At 37.7% G+C, this 16,016-nt stretch overlaps 1 protein-coding gene across 2 annotated transcripts; it reads right to left on the bottom strand.

Moving 5' to 3' along the window:
• Nucleotides 1-14,142, bottom strand: LOC6040982 (peptidoglycan-recognition protein SD). Of its 2 annotated transcripts, XM_038265130.1 has the most exons (4): nt 13,366-14,142; nt 754-1,023; nt 360-698; nt 1-299 (listed from the first exon to the last, which is right to left on the bottom strand). In XM_038265130.1, the coding sequence occupies exons 1-4, from the start codon at nt 13,376-13,378 to the stop codon at nt 97-99; spliced, it is 825 nt and encodes a 274-aa protein (XP_038121058.1). In that variant the 5' UTR covers nt 13,379-14,142; the 3' UTR covers nt 1-96. The 2 variants fall into 2 exon arrangements, with proteins under 2 accessions (XP_038121058.1, XP_001850303.2); XM_001850251.2 differs by lacking the exon at nt 13,366-14,142 and having other exon boundaries at nt 754-1,238.
• Between the last annotated feature and the right edge of the window lie 1,874 nt (nt 14,143-16,016).

Genomic DNA, 16,016 nt, shown 5'->3' with positions numbered 1-16,016 from the left:
TTACAAATTTCCAAACTCCAATCACAGTTTATTTATTTTTTTCTAAAATAATCGTAAAAAATTTGCTCTAAAAAACTTTCAAACTACGCAATTTCGCTACACGTTGATCAGTCCCCGCCAGTGCTTCAAGTGCTGCAGCTCCGCGTACAGAGCCTTCCCATCGTTCTCCGGCTGCGACCCGTTCACCACTCCGTACAGCTTGTAGCCGGGCAAGAGGTAGAACCTTCGGATGGACTCGGTGAGCAGGGCCTTCACCTCGGCGTACATTACCGCATCCGAATGCCGGTCGCTGTACGTTCCTGGAAGATGAAATTGCAATCAAGTGTTTGCAGACAGTTTGAATTACCCTTTAAGCTTACCGATGATTCCCACCACGATCGTGTCGTTCCGGCCGGGAAGGTCCGGGAAGCCGTGTTGTGCCTTCCAGCCGCGACCCTCGTACGTTTTGCCGTCGCCGCCGATCAGGAAGTTGTACGGAATGTGCGCTCCGGTGCGCGTCCAGGTGTCGTTCTGTACCTGCTTCACGAACTGTGTGCAGCTGGACTGGTCCTGGCAGGGTTCACTGCGGGTGTGCAGCAGAATCACGTTCAGCACGGAAGACTTGTTCAGCGGAGAGGCCTGCAGTGGTTCCGAGTAGGGCCACCACATTTGCCGCTCGACCAGGTAGAACGGATGGGAGACCGGCCAGGGGCGGGGAACTGTAATGGGCAACGGATCGTCACATCTCCTTCCGTACCAGAGTCCAGTACTCACCTTGCAGAAGCAGCAAGTAGACGGCGATGATGATTCCAACGAGCAGGAACAGAATCAGCGCCAAAATCCCAAACAGCGCGGTTGCGTGGGCCGAAGGCAGCTGTCGGTGGCGACGCTCGTCGACGGACTCCACGCCGGAGATCTTCGCAGTGAACAGCAGTGGCGTTCGCTCGCCTGCCGCCGCTTCCACATCGTACTCGGAAGTTTGGCTGTTGCTTCTGAAGATTGGACTCCGCAGGCGCTTTGAGCTGCAAACCGCGCCGGTTCGGGCTGCAACGGAAAGGATAAAGTTGTAGCAACGGTCGTAACACTGGTCTAGCGAAAGCTCAAGACGGGAAGTGTCCTCGGCGAGGGACTCCTCAGAGTAGCAAAACTTTTGCCCGAAATGCCGCTCGACGGTGAGGACGAGCTGGGAATTGAGCAGTATTAGCATTGCGAGCGGACGGAGATCGTGATCGAGACTGTATTGGTCGGCGGTAAGTCGGATTACAGTTTCAGTTGGAGTAACGCATTCACGCTAGATGGTGCAGGCAGGCTGATAAGATTGAAATGCTTAGATTAAATCGTTACAACTAATTTGAATGGGATGTTTATTTTGGTTTTTAACTGATAGATTGCATAAGTTTGCAATTAAAGTACATTCGTTTATTTCTAGTGGAGGAAAGAACTTGAAACATATTTGCAACGGCCTTAGCTAACTTTGCATGACAGCAATTCTCCCCGAATACCGGAAATGTTTTTTTTAAATTTAGTTAAGAGGCAGTATTTGTAAATTCTGCTCGGTTTGTTCTAGAGGTCGTATCGAGGAGCTCCGATTTGGATGAAACTTTCAGCGTTTGTTTGTCTATACATGAGATGAACTCATGTCAAATATGAGGCCTCTACGACAAAAGGAAGTGGGGTAAAACGGGCTTCGAAGTTTGAGGTCCAAAAAACCTAAAAAATCTTATCTGGCTCGCATTTCCGTAAAACTTTATCAATTCCAACTCTCGTAGATGCATTTGAAAGGTCTTTTGAAGCACTTCAAAATGTGCCATAGACATCCAGGATTGGTTCGACTTTTTCTCTTAGCTTTTGCAAATTACTGTTAAAAATGGATTTTTTTAAAACCTTATTATCTTTTTGCAACAGCCTCCAACACCCATACTCCCATAGGTCAAAAGATAGGTAATTATATGGACTATAAGCCTACGGTATTAACTTTTTGGCCAATCGCAGTTTTTCTCATAGTTTTTCGATTTTTCTACAACAAACATTTGACAACGTTAGTTTTTGCCCTGTAGGCCTCCATAGCGGCACTTTTTGGTCTCATTTATGTCATATTCGGAATCCTCGGAAAATTACACGTTAGTTAGAAGTATTGGAGTGATAAATTTGATTTTAAAAATAATTAAATAAAAAAAATTGTAAAAAGAAACAGATCTTTTTTACTCTGTGATCAATACGTCAAATGCTGTATCAAGTAGGCGAAAACCTGTTTCACCGCAAATCCAACAAATTGTAAAAAATATTTTAATTCATTCTAAATGGCAATTTTTCCAATCAAATTTACCACTCCAATACTTCTAACCAGGGTTGTTAAAATATCAAAATATCAGCTCTCAGCAACTACAATTATCCCGCCTGAATATTCATGCCTCAAATACAACTGCTTTTCTCTCCTTATTGAAACTCTCAGCGCCGAACATAGCCGAACACGTTTTCGTGTTTCCACACTCTCGATGGACATTTTCCTTTTCTCTCTCATTCCCGCTTCCACGATCATCCTACCGCAACAGCGTTTAACCACAAAAGCCGCCACAAAACCAATTTCGCAGACGCAGTTTAACGGGACGTCATGCGTGGTCGGCTCCTAATCGCCATCTCGCGCTCTCTCATTCCAGTTTTCGGAGAGATTGAGAGACTCAGCGGTGAGAGCGCATAGTCGAGGAAAAGAGGAGGAGTGATAGAGAGAGATAATGACATCGTTGGGAATCACGAGACACAAGAAGAGATCTCACAAGCTATAGAGACGGCCACTATACTCTCGGATGTTTTTGGTGCAGAGATAATCAATTGATAGCTTTTCTATCACTCATTTGCAACACTGCTTCTAACCAACGTGAAATTTTTCGAGGATTCCGAATATGACAAAATTGAGAGCAAAAAGTGCCGCTATGAAGGTCTACAGGGCAAAAACTAACGTTGTAAAATGTTTGTTGTAGAAAAATCGAAAAACTATGAGAAAAACTGCGATTGGCCAAAAAGTTAATACCGTCGGCTTATAGTCCATATAATTACCTATCTTTTGACCTATGGGAGTATGGGTGTTGGAGGCTGTTGCAAAAAGATAATAAGGTTTTAAAACAATCAATTTTTAACAGTAGTTTGCAAAAGCTATGAGAAAAAGTCAAGCCGATCCTGGATGTCTATGGCCCATTTTGAAGTGCTTCGGAAGACCTTTCAAATGCATCTACGAGAGTTGGAATTGATGAAGTTTTACGGAAATGCGAGCAATTTTAATTTTTTTAGGTTTTTTGGACCTCAAACTTCGAAGCCCTTTTTACCCCACTTCCCTTTGTCGTAGAAGGCTCATATTTGGCATGAGTTCATCTCATGTATAGACAAACAAACGCTGAAAGTTTCATCCAAATCGGAGCTCCTCGATACGACCTGTTACACATTGGTGAAAAACTCGCTCTTAAAACCTTATGTCCCTATGACCGAAGAAGCCATTTTGTGTCATTGTGTCCTCCGGTTTACTTGGATCAACCATTCTGTTGAGTTGCATCTTGGTATACAGTTGGGTGCACCGGTGGTGTACCAAGGTGCTTTCGGTACAGTTGCTATGGTGTGACAATAAACAGCTCGGTTTGGGTTCTAGAGTGACACGAAAACCGCACCACGGCGCACCCGATCTTGGTGTTCAGTGAAGCCTGGTGTCCATACAAAAAGGGTGCGAAAATATTCGAAAATCTGCATGTTTTGGAAAAATTGATAAAAAAAATGAGACAAAATCAAACTTCAAGTGGCTTTGTCTCTAAATGATTAACTTTATCAAATTATTGTATAGTTTTTTTTTTTTTTTTGATTGCAAATTTGATTTTTCATTAAAAACTGATGTCATACAATATTTTGGAGTAAGATTTCTATTTTTATTTTCCAAAAAACACAACCTGAAAAAAATAACTCGGCGCAAATGGTCACATAGCTTAAAAGTTTTGCTCATTATACTGCCGTTCTACGCATAATCGTCCCATGTCGATTTTAACATTTTGAACTTTAATTTGATGTATACTTTAAGAAACACACATTTCAAAAATTTCAATCGCGTTTTTCTCAGTTCTAGAGTTTTTTTTGAAAAGGTCCAATAAACCAAATTTTCAGTTTTTACTTTTGGGTGTTTTTAACACCCCTGACTCAAGGCGGTTTAAAAACACCCAAAAGCAAAAATTGGAAATTTGGTTTATTGACCTTTCAAAAAAAAAACTCAGAGTTGCACTTTTTCGAACATAGGACAATTATGCGTAGAACGGCAGTTTAACACACAAAAAAATAAAAATATCGATTTTGGGAAACCACTTTTTTTGTGAAAATAAGTTTCAAATAAAATTGTAGCAAATACTTTTTGATGTTTATGTCCCTCGACTCTGACCAAAGTATTAAAATTTGGAATTACGAGCAACATTTGAATGAACATTTGAATGAAAAAAGTGTTTAAATTGCATTATATACCTGTCCAGATGTACGGCAATTATTAGTTTTCTAAATATCTGGTAATCGGCGATTTTTTCGCCAATAAAAAGTTCTGCATCTGAATTTTATGAAAATTAAAAATATTATTTAAAACGAAAACAAACATGCTTAGTATGATTATCAATGCAGAAAAATGCCTTTAAAAAAGTTCTCCGTTGGTTAGACTTCTTTGTTCATTGAAATTTTGAAAAATATTTTTGCTGCCCCCTGATTTTTCGGACCAATTTTGAAGGGGCATACATTTTAAAAAATATATGCAACGGTCTTATTTAAAAATCGAGAATTTTTTTTTCATGAACCTGTTTTTTTTTTATTTTTTTTTGAATTCTTCTTGTCAATACCTACATAGTATTAAATTGTGTAAATTTGGAAGATGTAATGTTGGGATGTTGAATATTACCTCCACAGACAAACAGACGTAAATCATTGAACAAATTTAACGAAAATCCATCAATCACAAAAAAAAATGGAAAAAGGTTAGCTAGTAGCTCGATCTGGTGGCCAATACTAGCATTAAGCATCACTGTATATGAGAATTGGTTAGTGTGTGAGTGAACGCGGTCACTCTTGTTGTAGTGAGAGGAGGGAGATTTGTTTACTAACATTTACATTTGTTTACCAACATGTGAGAAGAATGCAAGAAGTTCAAATTCTTAACTCACGCAGACGGTCCACGTCCGCGTCCGATTGCGGCCATGCACTAGGTAAATCTTGCCGAGGAAACATTCGTGTAGGCTGCAGAGGTTGATGGAAAGATGCACCAGTTTGAGGGTGGTTTGGGTATTACTGCACTGTTTGTGAACAATGCCCACAAATTGGCCATGAGTTTAAATAATAAATTTCTTGGCGTGAGGTTAAGCTACCTTCTCGGCAAGCAATTTAGGAGGGCAAACGCTGTTTGGTAGACTCGTGCTCGAAGTCGGCCGGGCCGCGCAATTGCCATCGCTGGATACCGCGTCATTCACGAAGGCCGGATTTGAGGACCACGACGGAGTAAAGATTCTCGCGGTCTCTTGCGTCCTCGAAGTCGGCCGGGTCGCGCAACTGCCATCGCTGGACACCGCGTCATTCACCAAGGCCAAACTTTTGGCGCGCTACCTGAAACTTTTGGCGCGCTAGCTTAAACGTCATTTGAAAGTGTGCCTTGATTGCAGCGCCATCCTATTCTGGTGGATAATCCGAGAACTTAGTTTTAATTCAAATCAGCCGTTATATTCCTGATTGATGGAATTAAAAAGAGATTTACGTCTGTTTGTCTGTGTTACCTCTTTAATGATTTAATTTTACTTCAAACTGAAAAAGTTACAGAAAAGTTGTAAATTGCACTTTTTTTAAACATAGAGCAATTCAAGCTCAAATAAGTAATTTTTCTGGTACTTTTGTAACCGACCCTCTACGATTTCAATGAAACTTTTTAGACATGTTTTCCTAGTGCCAATTGTACTCGAAAATAACATTTGAGAAGGGCGTAAGTTATTTAAATATTTTTGTATTTTTCAATTAAAAATTACTGTATCTCGAAGCAATTGCATCGTATCAAAAGTGGTCAAAGCCAAAACTGGTAGGAAATTGGACGGGCTTTCTGAAAAAAATACACTGAAATAAAAATACACGCAACTTCTATGAGATTTTTTTGTTTTTAGGCTTAAAAGTTAAATTTTAAGGTGATGTCACGATTTTTCTCGTTCAAAATTTCTGAGGAAATAGCCTAAGATGTTACAAAAAGACTGTCGAAAAATGCAGGATGGTATGTCTTTCCTAAAAATAAAAAAATCATTTACTAAAACTGTTTTTTGAAAAGTGATATAAACGTCAAAGTTTTCAAAAACGAATAGTGGGAATCGATTCGCCAGACAATTTTACATAGGAGTCTCCATATTGACCATTGTCCTATGTCCAATCCCTGGGAAGATACAGCGGTTTAAAAAATTAAAATGTCGAAAAAATAGTTTTTTTGGTGGTGTTTGGCAATTTTTATATGACAGAATTGAATTTTCAGTCTCGTAAATATTTTTATCGGAAAGCTCGTCCAATTTCCCATAAGTTCCCATAAAATCGATCAATTTACCCTTCAATTTACCGATTATTACCACGTTTTCAATAAGATTCCGCTTAAAAATTATAAATATGAGCAATTCTCGCTGAAACCGTCCCACTAGATGCACATGTTCTCAAATCGTTACGGCAATGTTCTCATTCGATTCAGCGCACCAAAAAACCATTAAAACAACCTTCGAACCAATGAAAATGTCAGCCGTTAGCCACCTGTAAATAAAAACTTGTATTGAACTATGGATTTTTTTCGAAAAAATGCCCTAACCAAACATCAAAAAGTTATATATCGTTAGAAAGGTAATCGCGAGGGCTTTCTATCGCACTTTGAAAAACATTTCAAAATTATTTTTCAATGGTAATTTTAAGGGTTTTTGAGAAACTTACTCTTAATTTTGAATTTTGACCGTGTTCGCAACCACTTATCATTACGCAACCATTTTCATTCGAATGATTGGAAGATTTTGCATAAAATCAACTTGAAAAAGTAGTGTAATGAAATAGTTTTCGTATAGTTATTAACGGATGAAAGAAATTGGTAAAATTTCAGTTAAAAATAACCAAAGCTCAGACTTCAGAAATGAACCTAATTTACAGTCAAAACAAAGCAGGATTGTATTTGAGCCAAATGTACAGTCATCTGAGGCAAATCTGGACATATAGGATGAATAGGGACAGCTATATCAACTATACTTTCACTCATTAAATCATATTTTTATATTGTTTATGTAAAAACATACATAAACAAACAAGTTTCTAAATTTTATGCAATTAAGTACCATAAAAACAAACAAAAAACTCGATTTTCGTCCAAATTGGACTACGCCTTTTCATTAGACACAAGTCAATTTACGATAAATTTACCTTAATTTGAGATTGAAACTGCCCCTAATTGAAAACTGAATGAAAAAATAACTAAAATTAAAACAACAAAAAAGAGTTAAAAATCCCTTTACCCCACACACGGAGCAAAGCTACGCACTTATTTTTTAGGGTAATTGCCTGTTTCTCGACATAAAAGCAATTTGAGGTGAATTCTAGTAATACGTTTTGAAAGCAAGTGATAAGGGTACCATTTGGTATATACCGTAAAACGGGGTGACTTTGATAGCCGGGGTGACTTTGATAGGTTTGCGATTTTTCCGAAAAATGAAGAGTACAATTAAAAAACGTAAGGAATGGTTCAGAAACATACTGACCGTGGTAGAGAAGTGTTCAAAGTTCCTCAAGAAGAAGTTTTCATAAAATTTTGAAGAGTTTAAAAGTTAGTTAACTATAGTTAAGAAAATGTTAATGAAAGTCATTATTTTAAACTTCTCAAAGTGTCATGATTTTCTCAATGAACATGATTTTGAATCGGAAAACGGAATGCATTTTCGGATTCTTTGGACAATTTTCCACTAGGAGAAGATTCAATAAGTTTGTAAATAATAAATAATATGTGTTTTTGAAACACAGTTAAAAAAAATCTTCAAATTTATAGGCATTTTCAGTTGAACAAATTTCATGTAAAATGTTTAAACATGTGATTCGTGCTTCGAATTCAGTATAAAATGCAATATAAATCAATAATTTTATAAACAAAACTAGTTTTAACAAATTTCAGGCAAAATTCTGACTTTTTAGCAATTTTACCTAAAATTTATATGTATTTTGTTAAAAAGCTTATAAACTTAGTTAACTTAACATAAACATTGATTTTTTTCTTACAAACTATATCAGCTACTTTAGTGATGGTAAATTTAACGTAAAATAAAGTTGGAACATCTTAAATATGTTTTAGCATGAAAAACTATGACTATCAAAGTCACCCCGGAATTAAAACTAAGAATTTTTAACGTAACTATTTTTCTAAACACTACTGAAAAAACTTTTTTCCAAAATAGTGTATGGACTTAGTGTGGCCTACCCCAGTACATGTTTTAAAAATAATAATCTTGAGAAGACCCTTACCTGTTGGAAAATATTCTAAAAACAATTTGAAATCCTATCAAAGTCACCCCGGTTTACGGTACAACAAATCAAAAATATTTTATGGTCATCGGTGACAAAATGATTGTCACTAGGCGCGTACCTTTGCCCCGCTCTTCTCTATTCTATGTAAAAAAATGGGATTAATTTAACTTTAATTTTTAATTACTCTCAATATAAAAACCAAATTTAAAATAATCATTTGTGCAACATAAATACATTGAAAAAGTTTGAATTAAAAACAGACTACACTTATTAATTCCACGTCTAATTATCTTTCTAGTGAGTTCTGACTCGACATTGTATGGCTTGCGGTTTCAGAGATATCGCAGTTTATCAATGAAGGTTTTTAAAATTGTTTGCAGAAAAGTGAAACTTTGGGGTGGTATCAAAAAAAAAAGGACCTAGTCCGATTTGGACGAAAATCGAGTTTTTTGCTTGTTTTTATGGTATCAACAGCTCCATAAAATTTTAACTTGATCAAAAAATATTGATTTCAACATAGCACTTTCTTGTGCACGATTGAGGTTATACAAATAAAGCAGATCTTCCCAAAACAAACTCTGTACATAAAATATTAATTCAGTGAAATGTGGCGAATCGAGACTACAATCTAAGTAAGGACATTAGTTTTCAGAGTACTTAATTGCATAAAATTTAGAAACTTGTTTGTTTATGTATGTTTTTACATGATAAATGAGTGAGTGTATAGTTGATGAGTGAAAGTAAAGTTGATATAGCTGTCCCTATTCATCCTATATGTCCAGATTTGCCTCAGATGACTGTACATTCGGCTCAAATACAATCCTGCTTTGTTTTGACTGTAAATTAGGTTCATTTCTGAAGTCTGAGCTTTGGTTATTTTTAACTGAAATTTTACCAATTTCTTTCATCCGTTAATAACTATACGAAAACTATTTCATTACACTACTTTTCTCAAGTTGATTTTATGCAAAATCTTCCAATCTTTCGAATGAAAATGGTTGCGTAATGATAAGTGGTTGCGAACACGGTCAAAATTCAAAATTAAGAGTAAGTTTCTCAAAAACCCTTAAAATTACCATTGAAAAAATAATTTTTGAAATGTTTTTCAAAGTGCGATAGAAAGCCCTCGCGATTACCTTTCTAACGATATATAACTTTTGATGTTTGGTAATGTATTTTGGGAGATATCATTTCTCCAAATTAGGCATTTTTTCGAAAAATCCATAGTTCAATACAAGTTTTTATTTACAGGTGGCTAACGGCTGACATTTTCATTGGTTCGAAGGTTGTTTTAATGGTTTTTGGTGCGCTGAATCGAATGAGAACATTGCCGTAACGATTTGAGAACATGTGCATCTAGTGGGACGGTTTCAGCGAGAATTGCTCATATATTGATTAAAACCGAAAAAACGAAACTATTGGCACTACGCCCCGGGGCATGGCCTTCCTCTAACGTGGGATTTCTGCTCCAGCGCCTCTGACGAGACAGGAGAAACCGGGACCGACGTTTTACTTCACCATCCGATAGAAGCTCAGTGGATAAGGCGGGAATCGAACCCGCGTCTCATAGCATCATCGGGATCGGCAGCCGAAGCCGCTACCCCTGCGCCACGAGACCCACATGATTAAAACCGTCAAATTCAAATTGAGGTATCTAAAAATAGACACCGATAGACACGGAGATATTTTCAGGAAATGTAGTTGAAAGTGTGTACTTTAAGGTGCATTGTCCGGTTTTGTGCCAAACTGAGCCATTTTGAAAACATAGCAACTTGAAAATAGGCTCAAAATCACTTAAAAATTGTTATAACTCCTCAATAAAGGCTTAAAACATTTGGCTGTCTTCGGCAAAGATGTGTAATTTTATGTCATAAACAACACTTCAGAACATAGTAGGCCGCTGAAATGCTATCATTTTGAGTTATCACCAAAAAAGTGCTTTTTTGGACCATTTTTGCAAAAATGGCGTATGGCGTATTGTGAATGTAAAATCATTTTTTAGAAAACACTCAAAATGTTCACAAAACTACTTATTTTCGAAAAAAAATACTCAAAATTTTAGTTTTTACAATATGGGTATCAAACGATCAGGATTTTTTTCATACATTTCGAATGTAATTACAACATTTTTTGGAAATACTCAAAATTTTCACAAAACTACGTATTTTCGAAAAAAATACTCAAAATTTCTTTTTTTACAATATGGGTATCAACTGATCGGGTTTTTTTTTCATACATTTCGAAAGTTATTTAAAAATGAAAATACTAAAAAAATTCACAAAACTACGTATTTTCGAAAAAAAACTCATAATTTTAGTTTTTACAATATGGTTATTAAATGATCGGAATTTTTCATACATTTCGAATGTAATAACAACATTTTTTGAAAATACTCAAAATTTTCACAATACTACGTATTTTCGAAAAATTACACAAAATTTCAGTTTTTACAATGTGGGTATCAAACGATCGGGATTTTTTTTTCATAAATTTCGAAAGATATTTAAAATTTAAATCACTCAAAATTTTGGTTGGTTTTTCTCTCAAATATTTTGTTTGATTTTTTTTTTTCAAATAACCGCCATTACGGGGTTTGTCTTCCGGTACCTCCTGCAACCGCTCCCAGGGGTACATGTACCCCAGGTTGAGAACCGCTGGTCCTAAGACATCTTAACAAACCAACATATTCACTGAAGCAATATAAGGATTTTCAACCCTCTCTTAAGCCGGCACCTCCTGCCATGTGATTAAAGTAGGTCGATACACCCGATGAGATTTGTTGTGGGCGAATAGAACTGGTGTGGGCCCAGTTTTAACAGACCGTGACTTCAAGTAAGTTGTTATTTACATTTGTTTGTTTGCTACTCTTGAAAACATCTTTCAAATGGGTAATTCTCTACCAACTCACACGAAATCGGGAAAAGTTGCCCCGACCCCTCTTCGATTTGCGTGAAACTTTGTCCTAAGGGGTAACTTTTGTCCCTGATCACGAATCCGAGGTCCGTTTTTTGATATCTCGTGACGGAGGGGCGGTACGACCCCTTCCATTTTTGAACATGCGAAAAAAGAGGTGTTTTTCAATAATTTAAGGCATGATACGGTGATCAGATAGAAATTTGGTGTCAAAGAGACTTTTATGTAAAATTAGACGCCCGATTTGATGGCGTACTCAGAATTCCGAAAAAACGTATTTTTCATCGAAAAAAACTCTAAAAAAGTTTTAAAAATTCTCTCATTTTCCGTTACTCGACTGTAATTTTTTTTGGAAAATGTCATGTTATGGTTAATTTAATGTACTTTTCGAATCTACATTGACCCAGAAGGGTCATTTTTTCATTTAGAACAAAATTTTTCATTTTAAAATTTCGTGTTTTTTCTAACTTTGCAGGGTTATTTTTTAAGAGTGTAACAATGTTCTACAAAGTTTTAGAGTAGACAATTACAAAAATTTAGATATACAGACATAAGGGGTTTGCTCATAAACATCACGAGTTATCGCGATTTTACGAAAAAAAAGTTTTGAAAAAGTTGGTCGTCATCGATCATGGCCGTTCATGGTCACCCGCGACATACACGGACGACGAAACAAAGAGAAACGCAAAAAAATAATTTTTTCAAAACTTTTTTTTCGTAAAATCGCGATAACTCGTGATTATTGTAAGCAAACCCCTTATGTCTATATATTGAAATTTTTGTAATTGTCTGCTCTACAACTTTGTAGAACATTGTTACACTCTTAAAAAATAACCCTGCAAAGTTAGAAAAACACGAAATTTTAAAATGAAAAAATGTTCTAATGAAAAATGACCCTTCTGGGTCAATGTAGATTCGAAAAGTACATTAAATTTCTCATAAAATGACATTTTCCAAAAAATTTACAGTCGAGTAACGGAAAATGGGAGAATTTTTAAAACTTTTTAGTGTTTTTTCGATGAAAATACGTTTTTCGGAATTCTGAGTACGGCATCAAATCGGGCGTCTAATTTTACATAAAAGTCCCTTTGACACCAAATTTCTATCTCATCACCGTATCAGGCTGCAAATTATTGAAAAACACCTCTTTTTTCGCATGTTCAAAAATGGAAGAGGTCGTACCGCCCCTCCGTCACGATATATCAAAAAACGGACCTCGGATTCGTGATCAGGGACAAAAGTTACCCCTTAGGACAAAGTTTCACGCAAATCGAAGAGGGGTCGGGGCAACAGATGTGTGAGTTGGCGGAGAATTACCCAAATACTAAAAGTTTGATCACTCATAACTCTAGAAATGGTTTGTTTTCTTTTAATATGATATCCTATCACCAGAAATGAAGGTGTCAACAAATTTCAATAAAGAAAGTAGATTACTTAAAACAGTCCATAAAATTGAGTTGCTCTTATTGCTGATTTATGACAACCCACATCTTTTTGTTTCACAACGCATTGTCTCGCTCTCGGAACAAAGAAAATTTCATCTAAATGCATCGTCCTACTTTCCTTGTCCTACCACCTTTGCTCAAATATATTACCAATGTGTACCGTGAGCGACCACTGCGTGCACAATCTGGTTCATGCCAACGTGACGTTCCTTCGACAATCAATCCAGAGTGCACCGATTCAATCCAACCAAATCCAAATCCGCGCACGCGCTCCGATCTTCCTAGCTGAGCAACACTAAACTTAAGCCTGGCTTTATCCTACACGGTCGCAGACTTCAACTATCGCCCCAGCATCCTTCGATGCGGCTGCAACCCTTATCAGTCTTATCAGTGTCGAGAGCAGTGCATCCAAGTCGGCTTGGATGGAACACAGCCCAACGGCCTACTCGACCGTATCGGAATGCTAATATTGGCGCTCGACGCTCATGACGTCCTGCGATTAGATTCTTACCTGAGGTGTACATGTTGCTGGTTTACGATTCCTGGAACTGGAGTGGAGACCTTACGTCAGATGTTACGGGAAACGCTGTTGCTGGCCAGGCTGACCAGAAGACCTGACCGCTTACGTTGGCCCCGGCTGCTTTGATCTTCTACATTCAAAATCAACCAACGATTCGGGTGGGGAAAGTTCCCCTAAAGTTCTAAGGTCGTACGACCCGCTTCACTGGTACTAATTGATACAATAACGCTTAAAAAAAACAATCACTCAAACTCGCACTCAGGGGAGGTTCCCGCACCGCCAGCTTCTTAGTCACTGCGTGCAAAGTTGTCATCGGAGAACGCCAGAACCGATTTGCACATTCTGCCGCCAGAATCGCTGTGTACAGCCGTCCGATAGTACTGCCGATCGCTGGGCAATTCGCACTGTTGCTGCACTCCGTCCGCTGCCTTCGGTCCGTCCTCGGAGATAAACTTTTGAACTTGTTGACGGCTGCAACCAGATCCCCACCGCGTACACCAACACACAATACAGTACTTTGGTTCCGATCGATTGCAATCAATCGATGTTCGCGGTTAATCGCTCGAAGTGTTGAATTGCAATTGACTCGTACTCTCTCGCGTGCACTACCGTGAGCCAGGCTTTACGATCGAATGCACTTTCTCGGGAGTCGCGTCGTTGGTTTTATTTGATTTGTTCAGCGTTTAGCGTTAGCGTTGCGAAGGGTAGAACTCTGCTCGGAAGTGTGGATAGTTTGCGGTTCGCGCAGGTTGCATCGGTGAAATGCACTGATAGACTCTCACTAGACGTCCCTCTGGATGGTTCTTGTACTGTGGAGAAGGTGAGCGTGAGTTATCTCTCGCGATGAATACTCAGCTTACAGCAAATATAGTTTGGCTCTTTACTGTTCTTCGGTACATCAAGTGTAGCTATCTGGATTTATTCTTATGTGTTTTTGGCGATTCACCCATTTTCAGTCTGTTTTACTCTTTCGAAAAAGTATTCAAACCTGTGGAAATCGGTTAAAGGTATCATAAGTCCCTGATGAAAACTATTAGTTCTTTAATTTTTTATCTAAAACATTTTGGTTAATGTCTCGAAGATATTAAATAATGAGTCTGAAAAAAAGCTTGTTATGTTATACATTTCAAGAAAGTATACATAAAGGTCTCAGTAATTTTTTATAATCAAATAATTTCAGGATTGGGTCCGTAAGTTCAACAATTTTGGAATAAGAAGACAACAACTTCCTTGGTTGCTGTGTACCTTTCTAGCATTTTTTTTATATAAAATATCGATTGTTTTGATGTTAACAGCTTATTTGGCACCTAAAGAATGCCATTCACTAACATTTCAGTCAAAATTGGTGCGATTCATTAGCAAAATCGAGTGTCCGTCATTTTAATTTTAAAGTTCTCATGAAAAATTGTTAGAATAGACATATTTTGCATGCATTTTCTTAAAACTAACTGTTTATACTACATCCTGATGATATTTCTACATTTCCAACTTGTTACATGTTTTTTTGCCAGCTATAACAAAAATGATATGCTACTAAGTGACGTTAACTCTGTCAATTTCTAACAAAACTATGAACGTTTTGCATGAAATTAAAGCTGAGCAACTCTCTACGAAATCGGTCGATTTCTACCATTTTTTTTTTTGTATTTTTTTTATTTGGCTCAAACTTTGTGGGGGTCTTCCCTATGACCAAAAAAGCTATTTTGTATCATTGGTTCACCCATACAAGTCTCCATACAATTTTGGCTGCTGTCCATACAAAAATGATACGTAAATATTCAAACAGCTGTAACTTCTGAGTGAATTTTCTGATCAATGTGGTGTCTTCGGCAAAGTTATATGCATTTCTATTGAGAAAAAATAGGTACACGGAAAAAATGCAGATTTTTTAATCAACTTTTTTCAGAGTTCGGAAACTCACTCACAAGTTACTCAACCATGAAGAAAAACTAAGTTACCTGCGAGTAAATTACTCATCAATCTCGGTGAGTGTGAGGTCCTTCCTCATTTACTCACAAAGAGGGCTTTGAGCGCTCATGAGGGCTATTTTAGAAAACAAATTTCGAGATGTCAAACTCTACATCGGTAATTTTCTTGCTCACTCAACAGCGAAATAGGAAGTCCTGATGGTAGAGGCGCAGTGCTATCAATTAGAAGTTTTTTTTATCACAGTGGTTCAAATCCTGATTTTAATCTGTTTTTTTCTTCAGCTTTTTGTTGTCAGCTTCCAGCTGTCCTACCAACGGTTTGGTCGAAGGTTGTTTAGACGGAGAATGCCTCTGCGGGTGAATTTTAACAGCTCTACCAGCAGTGGATGGCCGTGTTGCTGAGGTAAGTGGCCACTCCCGCTCGTCGACATTTGTACAAATGTGTTTTGGTTAAGAATCGGGACATGCCAGAGAAGTTGCAGTAGCCACCGGTGGGTTTGGACAGCTTTAGGCTAGGGCCACCGGCGGCCGCTGAGGCTCCATTGGCGTATCCTGGTTCTTAGGCAAGACATATTGGTAGAACTGTCAGCGATCGAAAGTGGCCACAGTTGCACAGCTGTCGAAGGGAGTGACCATTACCCACAGCAACACGGCCATCTTCTTTTGGTATGGCTGCCAACATCCACCCGCAGAAGCTGCCCTCGTCTGTGGCCT

Source organism: Culex quinquefasciatus, chromosome 3 (assembly GCF_015732765.1).
Source record: "Culex quinquefasciatus strain JHB chromosome 3, VPISU_Cqui_1.0_pri_paternal, whole genome shotgun sequence".
Lineage (NCBI taxonomy): Eukaryota > Metazoa > Arthropoda > Insecta > Diptera > Culicidae > Culex > Culex quinquefasciatus.
This window is presented reverse-complemented; position numbering and strand designations above follow the sequence as displayed.

What these genes read in the sequence shown, in the direction of transcription:
- LOC6040982 (XM_001850251.2), bottom strand. Translation starts at nt 1,186, where the DNA reads ATGCTAATACTGCTCAATTCCCAGCTCGTCCTCACCGTCGAGCGGCAT. An exon ending in CTACTTGCTGCTTCTGCAAG is followed by an intron (nt 699 to 753) that starts GTGAGTACTGGA and finishes TGCCCATTACAG; the next exon opens with TTCCCCGCCCCTGGCCGGTC. An exon ending in GATCGTGGTGGGAATCATCG is followed by an intron (nt 300 to 359) that starts GTAAGCTTAAAG and finishes TTCATCTTCCAG; the next exon opens with GAACGTACAGCGACCGGCAT.